The 21,234-nt window shown below is 40.3% G+C and overlaps 1 protein-coding gene across 1 annotated transcript in view; it reads left to right on the forward strand.

Annotated features, from left to right (window-relative positions):
* Nucleotides 1-21,234, forward strand: part of LOC120941686 (contactin-associated protein-like 4) — a 466,073-nt gene that overhangs the window by 288,215 nt on the left and 156,624 nt on the right. The window contains exons 7-10 of the mRNA XM_040355240.1: nt 1,837-1,980; nt 8,649-8,910; nt 9,821-9,970; nt 14,631-14,802. Of these exons, the coding sequence (XP_040211174.1) occupies nt 1,837-1,980; nt 8,649-8,910; nt 9,821-9,970; nt 14,631-14,802 (728 nt within the window). The remainder of the gene's footprint in view (nt 1-1,836; nt 1,981-8,648; nt 8,911-9,820; nt 9,971-14,630; nt 14,803-21,234) is intronic.

Here is a 21,234-nt window from a genome sequence, read left to right on the forward strand (position 1 = left end):
ATAACCATATCAATTATTGCTTTTTTGAGTGATTGCCATATAGTTCTACACAATTTTGCTGATTGCTATAACATAAAAATATCTATACCATTTCATGTAAAGACAACTGTACTGTTGTTTAACCTCCCTGGCGGTATGATTCTTTCAGAAAAAACATGCTAAAAGCGGTACCATTATTTGCAAGGAAATTTGGCGTTTTATATTGTAGGTCTGTAATTTTTAGAAATAACTCACTTAAATCTGACCAAACAAGATTCTAATAGGCATCCCGTGTATTGCATTTTTTTAAAAACAAAATTATAAATGATAATATAATAAATAATTATAAATAATTATAACAAATAATAATATAATTATAATAAAAATTATTCAATAATGTAATCAAATCAAAATCACTGAAATTTGCTCAGTTGCAGAATTGTCGCTGTCATTACTTTTATTTTTTTATGACGAATTTCCCCACAAATCGCTATCGCACAATTCTGCAAGTGATTATAATTTATTATCGCTGTTTTTTAGCTGATCTAAAACTATTTTTGACATAAAGGGACACTTTTGGTTGCTATGGACAATCTACAGTTTGCAGGGAGAAAAAAAGGTTTTTATTATATAAAATGACATGCAGGACACTGGGCAGACCACTAGGGACAGGGGGGGTGTGTTTTTTTTACATACAGTACTGTAATCTATAAGATTACAGTATACTGTGTGTATAGTGTTTGTTTACGTTTTTGAATTTGGCGCCGTTCTCCGTCCCCGTGCGTCGTAACGTCGCAGGGAACGGAGATCGGCGTCACACGGAGGCACTATGTGAATCGAGCGAGGTCCCGCTCGCTCACACAGCGCGGTGGCATCGCTGGATCCAGGGACAAGGTAAGTAAAAAGTGCCTGTGGATCTAGCGAGGCAAGCCCGTGACTGACACAGGGTTACCGATAGTAGCAAGAAAATCTAACCCCGTGTCAGTCTCGGGAAGACCGCCAGGGAGGTTAAAGGATATATACCATTTTCAGGGTGTAACATGTAACATGTTACTAAAGCACCTGCCCACACCTTAACATGATCCCTCATTGTGACAATGGGCAGTGGATCCCCTTCCTGAAACTGCTGTCACAATTTAAAAAATAGATTCACTGAGTTTTGTAAATTAATGAACTACAAGTACCGTCTTCCACTACAGCAGGTGACTTGTAGTTCTCAATGAATTACGAGAATGTTTGTGAGTGTTCTAGTAGTTCATTTATTCTTACTGGACTGACATACAGGAGGTTTAGGCAAACAGCTATACTGAGAGTCTGCAGGAACCTGACAGCTCACCCATGATCAAGCGATCGCAGGTACAATGCTCTGCAAGCTTGTTGAAAAAAAATAATAATAGATGTAATTTTTTACCTGCAAAAAACATGTGCATTCATTTATCTGTTTAAGTAAATTATCCTTTAATTATAAATCGAACATGCGGTTATTTATACTGTTAGTATAACCACACCAAATGCACTTGTTTGATCTCTTGGCATTTGAGTTACAATTTACTATTGTTAGCTTTGGAAAAGATAAAATCTGCAGAAGCAGCTTGTAGAAATACAGAAAATGTAGATATAAAACAAAATACAACAAAACATTGATTCTAAACATTGATTGTATATTTTAAGAAATTTGAAAATGAAACAAAGAATAAGAATTATTTTTGTCAAAGGGAAAAAAGTATATTAAATACAAGGAGAACTATAAATAGCCTGGTGTAATTAAATGCTCAATTAAGAATGTAACTGCTACATTCTGTAACACACTATAGAAACTAGCCTAATGGCTATATTGATTTTTCTTTTCTTTCTAAGCTTAGCTTTGGAGGTATCGCTTCACAAGGAAAATCAGCATCACTGCAACAGAAGAATTTTCATGGATGCTTTGAAAACCTTTATTATAATGGTATGAATATTATTGACTTGACCAAGAGGTATAAACCTCCGATCTACATTGAGGTAAGACTAAATTAACATTTGGTAAGACAATCAATACAATTATCAGATTTTAGCAAGTGATCTTTAAAGGCCCTCACATAGAAGTGTTAAAATATTGTTTGTTCTATATAACAAAGAGCCAGAATCCTCTGCATTGCTATCTAAAGAGATCATAGCCGGATTCTTAACCACTTTAGTTCTAACACCTGTACAACCTATGTGGACCAGAGAAACTGTTACATTTTTGCTATAGGCATAGGTATTTGTTAATAACTTTGTCATTGCTTAAAGTGATATTAAAGTCTAATTTATTTTCTATAAACATAAGAAAACATGTATAAACTTACCTGCTCTGTTCAGTGGTTTTGCACAGAGCAGCCCAGATCCTCCTCTTCTTGGGCCCCTCTTCGGTGTTCCTGGCCCCTCCCTCCTGTTGAATGCCCCCACAGCAAGCAGCTTGCTATGGGGGCACCCGAGCTGAGCCACTGTCTTTGTGTGTCCATTCAGACATGGAGCCATGGCCCGGTCTCTCTCTCCTAATTGGCTCACTGACTTTGATTGACACCAGCTGGAGCCGATGGCACTGCGCTGCTGTCTCAGCCAATGAGGAGAGGAGTCCCGGACAGCCGAGTCTCTCATGCAACATTGCTGGATCTAGATGGACTTCGGGTAAGTATTAAGGGGGCTGCTGAAGGCTTTTTATCTAAATGCATAGAATGCATTAAGATAAAAAATATTCTACGGCGGCAGGTCGGCTCTCCCGGGCGAAAGCCCGTAGCTCTACGTCTGCTCTCTTTGCGGCCACTAGGGGCGGGTGCGCGCACCCCCCGCTCGTCCGTGGCTCCCGTGCGGGTGCCCGGCGGGCGCGATCGCCGCCGGGCACCCGCGATTGCTCGTTACAGAGTGGGGACCGGGAGCTGTGTCACACAGCTCCCGGTCCTGTCAGGGGGGGAAATGCTGATCCTCTGTTCATACAATGTATGAACAGAAGATCAGTGTTTCCCCTAGTGAGGCCACCCCCCCACAGTAAGAACACACCCAGGGACATACTTAACCCCTTCCCCGCCCCCTAGTGTTAACCCCTTCACTGCCAGTGGCATTTTTATAGTAATCCAATGCATTTTTATAGCACTGATCGCTATAAAAATGCCAATGGTCCCAAAAATGTGTCAAAAGTGTCCGAAGTGTCCGCCATAATGTCGCAGTACCGAAAAAAAATCGCTGATCGCCGCCATTACTAGTAAAAAAAAAATATTAATAAAAATGACATAAAAATACCCCCTATTTTGTAAACGCTATAACTTTTGTGCAAACCAATCAATAAACGCTTATTGCGATTTTTTTTTACGAAAAATATGTAGAAGAATACGTATCGTCCTAAACTGAGGAAAAAAAAAGTTTTTTTATATATTTTTGGGGTATATTTATTATAGCAAAAAGTAAAAAATATTAATTTTTTTGAAAATTGTCGCTCTATTTTTGTTTATAGCGCAAAAAATAAAAACCACAGAGGTGATCAAATACCACCAAAAGAAAGCTCTATTTGTGGAAAAAAAAGGACGCCAATTTTGTTTGGGAGCCACGTCGCACGACCGCGCAATTGTCAGTTAAAGTGATGCAGTCCCGAATCGCAAAAAGTGCTCTGGTCTTTGGGCAGCAATATGGTCCGGGGGTTAAGTGGTTAAGATGACTAAGTAATACAGTACATACAGTATATCTTCTTTACTTTTGGTGGTATATTAATGAAAAAATAATGCTCCAGTCAGCTCTGTGCCCTTAGGCTCCATTTACACTAATGTGTTTCTTGATGCATTTTGCATTTTGCAGAAATGCAGGTTTTTTTTAACATGGTTTCCTATGGAACATGTTCACATCAATGCTTTTTTGCCGCGATTTGCATTTTTTTTAACCTGTTTATAGCTGGTTGTTAAAGGAAATGTCGAAAAATGCAGCAAGCACCGCAAAAAGCACTGCAAATACGCTCAAAAGCAACATGCATGAATCGAGCCTCAGCCAATTCAGTGACTTTTGTGCATGCCCTAGGCTTGCACACAATAGTAGACAATAGTAAACAACAAGGACATATGGGCATATCTGCCTTCCTTTCAATTACAACAGCTGGACATAAGGAGGTTAAAATACCACTTATTTTTTTGCACTTCTTTTAATGCAACACTACAAAAATGTAACAATTAAAATGAATAAATGCAAACATTTAAACATTAAATATTAATGGTTAGCAAAATATAATCAATAATAAAACCAAGCAGGATAAAAATAGTTAGAAAAGCAGGAGAAAAAAAGTTAGGACTGAATGTTTTTTTTTTTTTTTTTGCTATTTACATGCAAGGCCACTTTAACTGACAACATATGCAGATACATGCTCATCTCTTTGATCTTCAGATCATTGAAACAGAATAGATAAAAAAGTAAGAATGCTGGGCCAGATCCACAAAAACCTGACGTAACTTAAAAAATCCAATTTAAGTTACACTGCCTTAAAGTTTCTACCTAAGTGCCTGATCCACAAAGCACTTATCTAGAAATTTCAGGCTGTGTAACTAAAATTCCGCCGGCGCAAGGCGTTCCTATTCAAATGGGGCGAGTCCCATTTAAATGAGGCGCGCTCCCGCGCCGGCCGTACTGCGCATGCGCGCCGGCCGTACTGCGCATGCGCGAAGTTACGTTACGCCGAGTTTTGAGGATCGCGACGGCTTAAAGTTGCGTCGGGGATAAAAAAAATGACAGCGGCATGCATTCCTGAGGGAGAACTCCATGCCCATTTTCAAAGAAAAAAACGGCATGGGTTCCCCCCCCAGGAGCATACCAGGCCCTTAGGTCTGGCATGGGTTGTAAGGAGACCCCCCCACGCCGAAAAATTGACGTAGGGGGTCCCCCTACAATCCATACCAGACCCGTATCCAAAGCACGCTACCCGGCCGGCCAGGAAGGGAGTGGGGACGAGCGAGCGCCCCCCCCCTTCTGAGCCGTGCCAGGCCGCGTGCCATCAACATGGGGGGGTTGGGTGCTCTGGGGCAGGGGGGCGCACTGCGGGCCCCCCCACCCCAGAGCACCCTGTCCCCATGTTGATGAGGACAGGACCTCTTCCCGACAACCCTTGCCATTGGTTGTCGGGGTCTGCGGGCGGAGGCTTATCGGAATCTGGGAGTCCCCTTTAATAAGGGGGCCCCCAGATACCGGCCCCCCACCCTAAGTGAATGGATATGGGGTACATCGTACCCCTATCCATTCACCTGTAGGCAAAAAGTAAAATGTAGTAAACACACAACACAAGGCTTTTTAAAATAGTTTATTATTCTGCTCCGGAGGCCCCCCCTGTCTTCGTTATTAGCTCAATTACCAGGGGGGGCTTCTTCTTCCGCTCTCCGGGGGTCTTCTCCGCTCTCCGGGGGGGGTTTCTTCTTCCGCTCTCCGGGGGGGGCTTCTCCGGACTCCGGGGGGCTTCTTCCATCTTCTCCCCTCTTCCGCTCTTGACTCGGCGAACCCCGGTTCTTCTTCAGCTCTCCGGTGCCTTCTTCTTCAGCGCTGGCTGCCTGCTATGTTTGTGTGTTAGCTCGATTTCAAACAGGCAGCCGGCGCGGTCTTCTGTGGCGTCATCTTCTCTTCTGGTCTTCTGTTCTTCCGATGTTGCCTCGTCGCCTGTTGTCGCTGTAATGATGGAAGCGCGCCTTGCATCACATTTATATAGGCATCACCGTCCCATCATGCTCCGGTAGGTACCCCACGTGGTGGGTGCACGTGGGTAGGCACCCACCACGTGGGTACCTGCCGGAGCATGATGGGACGGTGATGCCTATATAAATGGGATGCAAGGCGCGCTTCCATCATTACAGCGACAACAGGCGACGAGGCAACATCGGAAGAACAGAAGACCAGAAGAGAAGATGACGCCACAGAAGACCGCGCCGGCTGCCTGTTTGAAATCGAGCTAACACACAAACATAGCAGGCAGCCAGCGCTGAAGAAGAAGGCACCGGAGAGCTGCAGAAGAACCGGGGTTCGCCGAGTCAAGAGCGGAAGAGGGGAGAAGATGGAAGAAGACCCCCGGAGTCCGGAGAAGCCCCCCCCGGAGAGCGGAAGAAGAAACCCCCCCCGGAGAGCGGAGAAGACCCCCGGAGAGCGGAAGAAGAAGCCCCCCCTGGTAATTGAGCTAATAACGAAGACAGGGGGGGCGTCCGGAGCAGAATAATAAAATATTTTAAAAAGCCTTGTGTTGTGTGTTTATTAACTTTTACTTTTTGCCTCCAGGTGAATGGATAGGGGTACGATGTACCCCATATCCATTCACTTAGGGTGGGGGGCCGGTATCTGGGGGCCCCCTTATTAAAGGGGACTCCCAGATTCCGATAAGCCCCCGCCCGCATACCCCGACAACCAATGGCAAGGGTTGTCGGGAAGAGGTCCTGTCCTCATCAACATGGGGACAGGGTGCTCTGGGGTGGGGGGGCCCGCAGTGCGCCCCCCTGCCCCAGAGCACCCAACCCCCCCATGTTGAGGGCATGCGGCCTGGCACGGCTCAGGAGGGGGGGGGCGCTCGCTCGTCCCCACTCCCTTCCTGGCTGGCCGGGGTAGCGTGCTTTGGATACGGGTCTGGTATGGATTGTAGGGGACCCCCTACGTCGATTTTTCGGCGTAGGGGGGGTCCCCTTACAACCCATACCAGACCTAAGGGCCTGGTATGCTCCTGGGGGGGAACCCATGCCGGTTTTGTTTTTTACAAATTGCCGTGGAGTTCTCCCTCGGGAAAGCATACCAAATGCCGTGCAATGGGCCTTTACAAGGTGTGACTAACTTTACACTTTGTAAAACGAGCCCTAATTTTACACTTGCAAAATAACACTTACGGCGCAAAAAGGAAGCTAGAAAGCTTTGTGGATCGCCTTAAGTGCTAATTTGCATACTAGCAACGGCATTTCGACTCGAAATGCCCCCAGCGGCGGATGCGGTACTGCATCCTAAAATTAGGCAGTGTAATTCAATTACACATGCCGGATCTTCTGTGTAACTTTGGAAAAAGCCTTTTGAGGATCGTTTCCAAAGTTACACACAGACTGAACAGCAGTTAAGTCGGAGTATCTCTTTTGAGGATAACCCCCGCTGTTTTGTATCACTCTGGGGTGGACTTACTGAAGGCAAATAGACTGTACACTTTACAAATGCAGTTGGACCTCTGCAAGTGCAGTTGCTCCAGAGCTTAATAAACAAAGTGAAGCTTCACTTTGCAAAGAATACCCAATCACATGCTAGGAAAATTAAACAGCATTTTTGCTTGTACATGAATGGATAATAGAAGTTAGCAGAGCTCCCCTTCGTTTACTAAGCTCTGGAGCAACTGCACTTGCAAAGGTGCAACTGCATGTGAAAAATGCACAGTATTTTTGCCTTTAATAAACCAACCCTTGTTTCACAGTGTTTAAAAACACTGTGCCAGACAGTCTGTTTTTTTTTACAGCAGAGCTGTTCTATCACTAAAACAGCTCAATCAGAGGAAGCTTGGCCAGTGCTCATCCCAACTTTTTTTCAAGGAGTGGGCAGGAAGTCCCTGTTCCACTGCCGGAATACAGTGCTGTATACCATATAGCGCTGATGCTACATACAGTTTGTACTGTGCACCCAGCAGGCACATCTGTTAGTAAAGGAAATTGTTCCTTGGAGTAAAGGCTCATACACACAGTCAGACATCCAACAAAATTTCCCTTAGATTTTTTTCCTAATTGATTTGTCCGGTCACACCCATAGCATACACACAGTCAGACTTTTCTGCAAACTTTTCTAAAACTTTCCTAACATCACATGTTTTTTTTGCTAATTTCTGCTCTTTACCGCCACCCTTTGGTTAACTTCTGCTATTGTTTGTTGCTTTTAACATTGGTTCTGAGCATGCGTATTTGCACTTTGTCGAAAAAATGGTTGGATTGCTGTACACACAGTAAGACTAGGCACCATCGGACTTTTGTTCCTGAAAAGTTGGTCCGTTTGCAGACCAAACATTTTGTTGGATGAAACCCGAAAAATTTGGTCCGATGGAGCGTACACACGGTCAGACAAATTAGAAAACTTGCAGATTTTGAAGTTGGTTGGCAAAAAGTGTGACCGTGTGTATGGGGCTTTAGACTTAAAAACCAAGCATTGTTTTGCTAATATTGCCCTGCTTAATATTTAAATCCTCCTAGAAATAACGTAGAAATTTAGGGAAAGTATATACTCTTCAAAAAATAATAATATGTATAATCAAACATTTGCCTGGTTTTATGGCTTTATAATTAATAAATATCCCTCTTAGTATAAAAAATAGTTTGAAGGCAAAAATGTAATCAACCAGAGCTGTGCTTTATATACTGTGTAATATTCAATATTTTGGTGTTTTAAAAGCTGAACTTAAAGAAAGATTAACAAGACATATTTTCTAAGTCTATTCACGGGTGAAATAATTCGTAAACAGTATTCCTTTAAAGTTATGCTAATTAATACACTCATGCTCTTGTATTGAATTTTGTAAAACCTGCATTGTTAGTGGTTATAAATATTCAAGGAACATTACCTTCCACGTCACACAATCTAATAAAATACTTTTTATCTTGGTATCATTATGTTGCTGTTGACTATGACTGTAAAGCATTGATAATTAAATATTTTATAGCTTTTGCTCTCTCTTTTTTAACCCGTAGGGAAATATTTCATTTTCTTGCCAAGAGCCTACAGTTGTCCCAGTTACATTTCTTAATTCAAACAGCTATTTGATCCTGCCTGGATTATCAATGCAAGAAGAATTTATCATCTCTTTTAATTTCCGTACTTGGAACAAGGAAGGCACACTTTTTGCCACTAAGCTTAGCTCTGCTCCATTTATTTTTGTATTATATCTTGCTGAAGGAAAGCTTAAAATGAGCCTTTTTAAATATGACCGATTGTACTTAGACACGGCAACAGGTAAGCATCACATTGCCACCATCCTCTAATTTGGCTCTTCTATCATATAATGAACATTATGAATTTGCTTAAAAACAATGAACAAAAGCAAACATTATATATATATATATGGCAATCTGTACATATCATTAACACACCAGTTTTTTTTTTTTTGTGTTCCCCCTGGTAAACCACAACCGATAGTTTTGTTGAATGTCAGCTTCCTTTAACAGCTTACTCCCCTCCCCCTTCAAGACAAGGCCACTTTATTCAGCACTGTTTTAAGTTAACCGACAATTGTGTGGTTATGGAACGCTGTACCCATAAAAAGTTTATGTCATTTTCTTGCTCACAAATAGAGCTTTCTTTTGGTGGTATTCTATCTGCAGAGGCACATTGCCGGCGGTATAGCCACACTGTCTCATTGATTTCAATGGGCGGGAACGGTGAAGGAGTGGTATACACACTGCTCCTTCACCGATCCAAAGATCCCATCCTGCTAGCAGGGCTTTTTTCCCATCCTGCTAGCGCATTGCTCCAGTGTGAAAGCCCTTGGGCTTTCACACTGGAGGAACAGCTGTTTAGGGTGGCAGCTGTTTAGGGTAGGTTTTCAGGCTCTATTTTAAGCGCAATTACGCCTGCAAACCGCTCCAGTGTGAAAAGGCATAGTAAGTCGGTATGGGGGGAAAAGTTTGGCCATAGTCATAATTGTTGTTGAGTCATTTTCCCTTGGCTTACCTTATTTAGGTACATTTTTCATAGCACAGGACTTTCACTTAATTTGTTCATTAATTTTGTTGACCATATAATTATTGAAATAGTGTTTGAATTTTAATAACCCTAAAGTTCTTTATATGAATGCTTTAATATGATGAGTGGGTATTTGTTACATAAATAAATAACATACTCTTTTCTTTTTATTTGATTACAGCTTTTGAGTTAAATAATGGACAGTGGCATGTTGTTTACCTCGTAATAAAAAAAAGTCGAGCAAGTTTAACAATAGACAAAGATGCATCTGCAATCTTATATATGCTCCTACCTTTTCAAGTGTCATCTGGAGGAAATTATTACTTTGGAGGTACTGCATTTTTTTGTTGTGTATTTTTGTTTTTATGTTGGCAGATAGACATAGATGCAATTTCAAATAGGTATAAATATACAGTAAAACTTCAGTTTGGACTAAATAGCTAAAAATGTGACATTTTCCAGTCAAAGCCACAAATACATACTAGTAAATAACACATTATTTTGGTGCATTTGTGAGACAATCTTACTGCATATGGTCTACAAATTTACACCAGTAATAAATAATACAACAACATAGCTCCCAACTGTCCCTGATTTTGGGGGACAGTCCCGGATTTGGAACAATATCTCTCTGCCCCATTTTCCTCCTCATTTGTCCCTCATTTTGATCGGATCTGTATAGTTGTATATAGAAAGGAACTTTTTATCTTTCAAAAAGTCTATCCCTGTGCTAAACCTTTCATCCAATTTCTAAATTGCTGCATTTGCACATTTAAAAAAAACAATATAAACGAATAGTAGTGGTAAACAAAAGCCCTTGTGGATTTAACTAACCTTTTTTTTGTTTGTTTAATTCTACTTTAAGGGGTGTGGCAGGGTGCCTGACCTATGCCTACATATGTTTGTTAGTAGGTGTCCCTCATTCCCATCTCAAAATGTTGGAAGAATGCAACAACATATGTTGGGTGCCGTGAGACCTCACCAACGGTCGGATAATCCAAACCTCGCAGGCACAGTACTATCAGCCCTTTAATACTTTGTGAGGGAGATTTACTAAAACTTGTGAAGCGAGAGAACATCACAAGCACAATGGGCCCAAAGCTTTATTCAGTGATCACATTAGTACAGTAGAAACAGCATTTCACATGCCTGCTGAAGGGGTCCGACTCCTGGGAGGCTCAGTGCTGGTGACATTCTCTAGCTTTGACTGTGTTTGATTCCAGCTGATGGTCGCTGCAGCACCCGCTTGCACATACAGACATTTCTTTAGCAATGTGTGCATTGAGAATTGTGCATTAGAAATACTAAAACTGGTGCACACAGAATCTGGTGAAGCTGTGCATAGTACTGTAATCAGCTTCTAGGTTTTATTGTCAAAGCTTATTTGAACAAGCTGAAGTTAGAAGCTGGTTGGTTACTATGCACAGATGAACCAGATTCTTTGTCAAATCCCCCTTGAGTTTGCCCAGGCCATTTTCTAGCTTTCAGTGCTGTCACACTTTGAATGACAACTGCGCAGTCATGCAACACTGTACCCAAATGATTATTTTTTATATTTTTCTTCACACAGATAGAGCTTCCTTTTGGTGGTATTTAATCACTGCTGGGATTTTTTTTTTACAAAAAAGAAAAAGAAAAAAACAGTCAGTAAATTAAGTAATTTTTCTCCTTCATTGATGTGTGCTGATGAGGCTACACTGATGGGCACTGATAGGCTGCACTAATGGGCACTGATGAGGTGGCACTTATGGGCACTGATGAGGCATCACTTATGGGCACGGATGAGGCGGCACTTATGGGCACTGATTAGGTAGCACTGATGAGGAGGCACTAATATGCGGCACTGATGAGCACTGATAGGTGGCATTTGTGGGCACTGAAAGATGGCACTGGTGGGCACTGATGGACATAACTGGTGAGCACTGATAGGCAGCACGGATAGGCAGCACCAATGGACACTGATGGGCAATGCTGATGGGCACTGATGGGAAGCACTGATGGGCATTGATGGGCAGCACTGATGGGAGGTACTGACTGGCATCAATTATGGGCACTAATTGGTGGCACTCTGTCAGTGTAAGGCGAGGAGAGCCGATTCACTGCACTTCCGTCTTTACATGTGACCGGCTGTGATAGGACATAGCCGACCACATGGTTAAAGATGCAATGCTCTTAACAGAGATTGGAGTCGCGCCGTGTCCTAACACGATTGCCACACTGCTCACCTCATTGGGCATGCGATAGTGGGCGTTCTGGGATGCTGTCATATGATGTCCTCCCAGAATGAGAGCCGCACCGTCCCTCCGTCATATGATGATGGGCAGGCGGCAAGTGGTTAAGTTATAGTTTATGATCAATATTTTGACACCACAGGACAATAAACATGCTTCGCTTATGTAAATAGAAAACAGTGCAGCACAACAAGAATAAGTCTCTTGTACTGAATAGCAACACCAAAATATCAAAAAAGTGCTATACACATTTAATACGATTATAATGTGCAACAAATATGAAAGTTCATAAATAGTGTAACTCAAAGTCCAATCAGTATATGCATTCACCACTGTTAGCCGAATGATAAAAGTGCTCCGTGTGTTACCACCATACAAACTGGCTGCTCACCGCAAGTCCATGACCCCTGCATTACCACAAGGTAAAAGTCACTCTTCTTTTCCCATAGAAAAGTTACACAGATCCTCAGGCACTAAAGAAACCCTGATGCATATGGGAAGAAAAGGGAAGCACACAAGATCTAATGCTCTCTGTTTAAAAGGGTTAATAAATAAAATAAGAATTTTGCACGTACAAAATAAAACACTGCTGCCAGTGCTAGCTCAAATGCACGTATCAAACACATATGCTGGCTCTCCGCTCAATGGTAAAATGGCCATGAGTTGGTAAGATAGCCACGAGGTCCTAGTGAAGAAGTCCTAGTTTTGAACATAATGCGTAAAGGAGCCTTGGGTGTCAGATCATCTCATGGCCATCTTACCATTGAGCCTGCATATGTGTTTGATACGTGCATTTGAACTAGCATATGAACTAGCACTGGTGGCAGTGCTTTATTTTGTAATATTCTACTTTTAGGAGAACATTAGATCTTGTGTTCTTCACTTTTCTTCCCGTATACATCAGGGGCTCCTGAGTGCCTGAGGACCTGTGTACCCTTCCTATGGTAAAAGAGGAGTGAGGATTTGCCAAGAGTCGGTCAGAGTCCAGCTATTATCCCTGAGTGGAACACCGCTTACTTTGACCTTCTGGCTATGCAGGGGTCATGGCTTTAAAGTGAGTGGCAAGTTTGTATGGTGGTGGAACACGGATCACTTTTATTTCGGATCACGGCATCACAGTAGTGAATGCATATACTGATTGGACTTTAATTTACACTATTTGTGGACTATCATACTTGTTTCACATTATTATTAGTATTAGATGTGTATAGCACTTTTTCGATATTTTGGTTTTGATATTCAGTACAAGAGACTTATTTTTGTTGCACTGCACTGTTTCTATTTATTTATGGTATTGATTAGTGTCAGCTGGGAGCATTATTATTATTTCAAATATTTAAGCACAAACTGTGTGTGTATATAGTGGTTGTGCTAATTGATTTTAGTATTATGCTTTGCTTATGTAGCTAGTTGTGAGCACCCTATATGTCCCCCAAGTAAAGAAAATATAGAGAGAAGATCCTGAACTTTATAACTGTACACATAACTCAAGGGTAATAGGAGGGATAGAGAACATGTGTATAACCTTTTCTAAGGAACACAAGTAAACAACAAATACTCTTTAGCACATTCTTACAATGACACATAAATTCCAAGGAATCAGGTCCTTTGTACAGTAAATGACTGATTTATACTACTCCCTCTCTTTTGCAGAATTGCTGTGCTATTTTTTTGCTGCAAATAACTTGCCGCATGCTTTCAAGATGTTATTTATAAGAAAAAACAATACTAAATGTAAAGCATCAAAAATTCATAACTGATTAATAACTTGATCTTTGCTAAAGAAAGCAAACGCAGCAATGATATTAACAAAATTAACAAAAGAAAAAAATGCGCTTATTACAGAAATAATTGTCGATTGTCAACCAGAAATTACACCAACACAAATAAAATAAAATAGAGAGGCAGCAGCTCTTGTGCAGATGCACTAGAAAGATGTAGGAAAAAATAGGGGTTTTAGAGCTGCGCCATAGCACCCAGACTTAGTATGATCAATAGTCCATATATATATTGCTGTATATCCTCAGTGGGAACTGTGTTGGTGAAAGGAGAGTCTATATCCTTCTAATTATGGCATAGATCTGCTACACATGAAATGCTTCAGTCACCACCGTGATTCCACAGCACACTTCACTCTTCTGTGAGAGCCCACCACCACTAAGTTCTAGCAGCTTACCAGACAAACTGCAATAAACAGCATTCGGCTATAACCCAGCCGCGGCCTTTGGGGAGAGATCCCACTCCCTGGTTTAGAATCTGCACCTTTTGCGCCCGCAGACGTGACAGAACACCACCGCCCGGTCATACACAGAGATAGCAAGATATAGTGTAATTCCGTAAGGATATTTTATTAAAACCAAAATAAGAGAAGTACTCACATTTTAGAAAGTAAAATCGAGCGTTTTAAAAGTTAGTTTGTTGACGCGTTTCGTCATTGGACGTTGTCAATGGGATGCCATTGACAACGTCCAATGACGAAACGTGTCTGGGAGGACGTGCGGTGACGTCATCGCATTCAGGAGGAAGGGCTCCGCTTTGTGTTCGCTGGCCGGCAACAAACTAACTTTTAAAACGCTCGATTTTACTTTCTAAAATGTGAGTACTTCTCTTATGTATTTAGAAAGTGGATGTCATTAGTGAAATTGGGTTTAATGATATTTTGTAAAGTTGATTTTTACTGTTTAATTACTTGTTTTCCAATCAGACATTACTTGTGTTCTATAAAATTTGTTTTAACTTGTCTCACTGCCTTTTTTTCAGGATGTCCCAATAACAATACTGATTATGACTGCAAAAAACCTGTTGGCACCTTTTTGGGTTGCATGAAATTAATTTCCATTGGTTCCAGGATGGTGGATCTTATTTCAATCCAGCAAAGTTTGCTTGGAAATTTCAGTGATCTACAGATTGATTTATGTGGAATCACTGACAGGTAGGAATATAATCTTTGTGTTTAACATTTCTTTGTGTCCTTACGTTTTTGGACTTATCCATATTATTTCTTATTTTTTTTTATAGTGCTCAAGGTCCAGAATATAAGCCTTTAATAGCTGTCATTGAAATGATAATTTGATATATATTGCGTTAATAGTTATCATGAAATGTAAGATTTTCATTTGCAGTGTATGGAGGTAATTTTCTGGACCTTATACACCTATATCTATACACCTATATCTCTTAATTCATACAGAAAAACAGCAGGTTTTTTTAAACCCTGGTGCCTCAGGGGCATATACTAATGAATGTGCTTCTTTGCTGCTTCTTTGGAATCAAATAAAATATGTGTTATTTCTGAGTATAAAGGGGCATGTGACTTATTACATGGGAGAGCACTTGGTGATTGGCATATCAGTGTAAGGGCACAAAAGGAAAAAGTCAACAACAGGCAAATGAAAAGAAAGTTTCATTGCCCTTGGCAAAGCACACGATTTTCTATGACTTCACTAGTTTCCTCTCTATCCACTCTGTCTGGTTGCATTTAATACATGGAAAATGCAAATCATCTAGCAGTATTGGCTTTCTTGTGCCAGGTCAGCCAAGAAAACTGAGTTCCAAAAAATTCCTGGTATATGTATATATATATATATATATATATATATATATATATATATATATATATATATATATATATATATATATATATATATATATATATATATATATATATATAATGTCTACAAAATGTAACATATATATGTTAGCAGGCAATAAATGAAGAAATCACTAGAATCATATCACAGACTAGAAAAGCTTCCAGCCACTTATGATTATACTGATCCGAGCAAAGAAATAAAGCCATAAATTAAACAAAGCTGTTCATCATCTTCACTGCACAGATGGAGACAGGAAAATTAAAATCTGACGTTCTAAAATGAACTAACATACTGTATGTAAGAATATTAATACCAACAGAAGATCAGGCAGCAGGCATAGAACAGGCCAACTTAGCAACAGTACACAGACTAACGTAAAAATGTATGACGTATTAAAAGTAACATTTTTAATAAATAAAAAAAAATTATTATACTAATATAATAGTCTTATAAAGAAAATGTGTCTCTGTCCTAGAAGATCTGGGCCTCATGTTCTTGGAAAATGAGGTTTGAGTTAAGCTAGGACTAAATCTACCATTTTTTATTTGGGTGAGAGAAATCGAAATGGAGAAATAGCCCCAATCCAGTCCATACAGAAAGCTGTTTATATGCAAACTCGTTATAGATATTTGTCTGGTGAAATTTGAGGTTAGAACTACAGTTTACCATACTTCAGGATGCCATTACTGTTAATTGTTGAGTTAGCTTGTAGCCTCCATTATTCACAGCTGCAATAGGAGACTCCTAGTCCAACATATTACATTTTTTTAAACTCTACTGTACTGAATGTTGGTTTTAAAGAGTTTCTACAGCCCCACCTGTACTCTTCCCTTTATCTCCTGACTCAGAATAAGAAAGCATTGCCTGAGTAGATCCAAAATTTCACAAACTAAGTATAGGTGATTAAAGGCTTTATTTTTACAGGTAGAATTAATCTACTGGTTGGGTCCACAAGCGGTGGATAACAAAATGTACAAATACTGTCTAATGGCAGTAAGAGGAGACTCTAAACCAAGGCAGCAGTATGGGGGCCTATAGGTGGCCTTATAACCTAGCAAGTTTTTGCCTCTGGTAAATAAATTATTCTCCTGAAAAATTTCAGGTTAGGAAAGAGATCCTCAAAAGCTTGGGAAGGGGGGCCCTTATGACCAAACAAGTAAGACCATATAAACCAGCCCAACTAGGGGAGTATATCCCCATACCAAAGATTAGTCTTCCATGGTTGGGGGGTTAGCATAGGCTTGACATTCCTGGAAAAATTATTCACAAGCCTGCACATAAAACATAGAAAATAATTAATTGACTTTGTTTGAAAAGGCTGGCTGCATTGAGGAATCTAAAATAAATTGTGAAGAAATATATGCATTTTAGCTCTATATAAAATCAAATGGAAAGGTTAGGCAATAACATAATTTACTAAATTGGAGAGTGCAAAATCTGGTACAGTTGTGCATGGTAGCCAATCAGCTTCTAACTACAGCTTTTTCAACTAAGCTTTGACAAAAAAAATCTGGAAGCTGATTGGTTTCTATGCAGAGCTGCTCCAGATTTTGCGCTTTCTAGTTTTAGTAAATCAACATCTATGAGATGGAAAAAGTAACAATTAGGTTTGTTATGAGAACAAGTAGCACTTATTTTCAGAAAAAAAGCATATACTGTATAAAGGACAAAATATATATGAACTACATAGATCATGCTGTGAAAGATGAAAGATAAGAAGAGGCATTCAAGGATTAAGAGTGTAATTATGAGCACATCCAAACAAGATATTGTATGAGTCCAAAAATAAAGATACCTAAATTTAAGAGAAAGATATGTAAAATGGAAGCACAAATTAAAAAAAAAAACAAGGTGGTGTGAATAATTCTGACAAAAATTGAAAAAACATATGGTAAAAAGGATCAAAAATCACAAATTGACACTTAATCATAAAAATACAATTACATTTAGAGATTAATTCCAGTCATGGTATATTTTTACATAGTTACATGGATGTAACCCCGATTCATGAAATTTGAGCTGAGCACATATATCTGCAGAGTTTTCTTATCTCTCTTCGAAGCACTAAATCCAGTAGCTCTCTCCGTTCTTATGTTATCAGCATGATAACTTCTGAGATGTTCTTTGAGATGGGAGCCTGAAGTTTGTGACACAAAAATGGATAAGCAATGAAATAGAACAAAGCTGAACTATTCACAGGCAAGCTCTGCATGTGTGGGGAGGGGGTGTGTGCCTTTCTTCCAATCACCTGACTCACAGTGTATAGCAGTAATCCACACCCACAGGTGAATCAGGAAGATACAATTCTAACAGGACGTGTACTTTCCAAACAGTATATAAAGATGAAGACAACAGATATACATGTAAAACATATGTAGGGAGATTGGTTTAATCTCTGTGTATCAACTGAGGCTGTTCACGTCACTGGTATATGTGAGGGTTTACATCCACTTTAAACCAATGTAGCTAAGTATATACCATACCTGCCACTGCTTCAGTTATCTCCACTTGCTTTTGGGTCCTGTGCTGATTGGCTAGTTTGATACATTGTTAATAAAGGAGATCAGCCTCCCAACACACGCACCATTCAGAGATTAGAAGAAAAAATATGCAGCGCTAAAAGCCAAATGAAACATAAAAAATGCAGAAGTGTCCTCAGACACTGGTAGGTAAACAGCACATGAGTTCAAAAAGTCCATATATCTTAGGGGTCACCCACAGTGTTTAATCAGACAGACTGAGGTGAATAGTTGTAAATCCTCCACCGAACACCGACACACTGGGCCTTACCCTAAAATATGGACCATTAGGTTATAGGTGGTCAAACAGACACAATGATAATCCACATGCTAGTCTCCTTTCCTCTAAGGCAACGTGCAAATGAATCCTGTATTTCCCCAAAGGATGGTAAATCCACATGTCTCATGCATCAAAATAAGAGCAGACAATGCCTTAATGGTATAGTATATCAAACCATTATAAAAGTTTATTCCAGATAAATCAGAATAATTACATCTAAAACAAATAAATCAAGCGTGTCATAAGGTAAAATGGATTGATATTTCCAACCCACAAGATGGTTGCGGTCCACGCGTGTAGCGACGTGACACCAGATCCCTGGCTCCACCCTATTCGTTTCATCCAAAAGGAACATTGTTAGAGGTGGAACGTTGCCAGATTGCTTTGCATTTTCTGAATTAATGCAAAATGTTCTCTGATTGGATGAGGTGAAGAACATGACATCACTTTCTCACCTCTCCACCTCATCCAATTGGAGAATGCTCCACAGTTATTCAAAAAAAGCAAATCATTCTCTGAATGGCACCCACTGCCATGTGGCTGGTCTCTTGTGTTCACAACGCATTAGGCAGGCCACTGAAATCGGTAAAGTAGCAGTGTCTACTTCAGTGATTGCCAGCTTCCAGGGGCATCAGCAAGATATGGTATATACATAAATACAGTGGTCCAGACTGGACCACTGTAACTATGTAAAAATATGCCATGCCTGGAATTTTTCTTTGAGTGAAAGGGATTAGACCACCACACCATTTTGTTCTTAAACAACATGGATCAATCCTGTCATACTGTCAGTCTAGAGGAATGTGTATGTCTATATATACACAACACATACCCAATTTGCTTTTCAAAGTATCTTAAAAAGTATCTGATTTTTAGCAAATTTAAATGTCAGGCAAATTATTTGGATTGCCGTTATGCAAAATCACGTCTGGTGATTATATTCTCACGTCCAGATGGTATCGTTCTTTGTCAGTTGTTTTAGTGGTTCAATGAAGGAAATAAAATTAGGTATGGAGCTGGAACAGTAATTGGCCATTCCCTTGCAAACTTGTTATATCCTGAGGAAATGATGGTGAACTCACTTTGATAACTGCTTGAAATTTCCTAAAACTTCAACATGTCCTTGTTAAATTCACATCAGTGTTAAGTGTAAGCCTTTATTGTGAAGCCTTTGGAATACTTGTAAAGACATTCATGGACACTGCTGAGACATAACAGTGATATTGCAGCAATAAAATTGATTTAGTTTGTTCCAAAACTATGTACACCACTTTTTGAACATTGCCAATTAACAAAGGTTCTCTGAGTAAAAAAACACAATCACAGCATGCACAGAATCACAACAAAGCTTTGTGACACTTTATCATATTTACTGGTCAGATATTATGTATTCAAATATTACAGTCAATTGTTAAACTGTCTAAGCAAAAATGTGCAAGGCAATTATAACCTATGAATAAGTAGCACATTTCAATCATTTCTGTCTGAATATATTAGTAAGAGAAGCATTAGCATTAATTTTGTTGTTTTACTCCTAATATAACAAACAGCAGGTCACCTCCAACAGAAAATATATCGCCAGCAGAAAATATAAAATACAATTCACACACAGAGCTGTAACCAGATCAAGTCTGTCTATTAAAAACAAAATGGCATATGCTTTGTTATAACTATGACATGTAACTTAAAATTTTAGCCTGGCATGTATTCTTGGCAGAATTTAATCACTTGCCGATCACATAATGACATTATACGGCAGCAAAGTGGGTCTCCTGTGTTGGATCACGTACCTAGTACATGATCCAGCACTTCTGGGTATGGGGTGCACTGCTTCTGCTGTGATTAGTCACAGTAGAAGTCGATCAGTGGGTGCCAGCCACTGGATGTCCACCGGCACTTGCTGATCGTCAAGAAGAATAACAGAACAGAGCTCTGCCTATGTAAACAAGGGTAAACAAGGCAGAGCTCTGTCCTGTCAGTGGAAATGGAGCTTTTTTAGCAAGGCAGTGGTCGTCTTGGAGGTGTGTTTGGGGTCATTATCATGTTTCAATACTGCTCTGTGGCCCAGTCTCTAAAGGGAGGGGGATCATGGAAGTGCCAGCAGCACTCATGCAGCCCCAGACCATGATACTCCCACCACCATGCTTGACTGTAGGCAAGACACACTTGTCTTTCTACTCCTCAACTGATTGCCGCCACACACGTTTGACACCATCTGAATCAAATACGTTTATCTTGACCTTATCAGACCACAGGCTCCATTAATCCATGTCCTTAATCTGCTTGTCTTCAGCAAACTGTTTGTGGGCATAATCTTTATAAGAGGCTTCCTTCTGGGACTACAGCCATGCAGACCAATTTGATTCGGTGTGTGGTGTATAGTTTGTGCACTGACAGACTGAACCCCCCTAAACCTTCAACCCCTGCAGCAATGTTGGCAGCACTCATACATCTATATACCAAAGACAACCTCTGAATATGACATTGAGCACGTGACCCAACTTCTTTGGTGGACCATGGCGAGGCCTGTTCTGAGTGGAACCTGTCCTGTTAAACTGTTGTATGGTCTTGGCCACTGTGCTGCAGCTAAGTTTCAGGGTCTTGGCAATCTTCTTATAGCCTAGGCCATCTTTATGTAGAGCAACAATAATTTTTTTTCAGATCCTCAGAGAGCTCTTTGCCATGAAGTGCCATGTTGAACTTCCAGTGACCAGTATGAGAGAGTGAGAGCGATAACACCAAATTAAACACATCTGCTCCCCATTCACACCTGAGACCTTGTGTAACACAAACGAGTCACATGACACCAGGGAGGGAAAATGGTGAATTGAGCACAATTTGGACATTTTCACTTGTACTCACTTTTGTTGCCAGCGATTTAGACATTAATGGCTGTGTTGAGTTTTTTATGAAGGGAAAGCAAATTTACACCATTATAAAAGCTGTACACTCACTACTTTACATTGTAGCAA

This window comes from Rana temporaria, chromosome 1, assembly GCF_905171775.1.
Source record: "Rana temporaria chromosome 1, aRanTem1.1, whole genome shotgun sequence".
Lineage (NCBI taxonomy): Eukaryota > Metazoa > Chordata > Amphibia > Anura > Ranidae > Rana > Rana temporaria.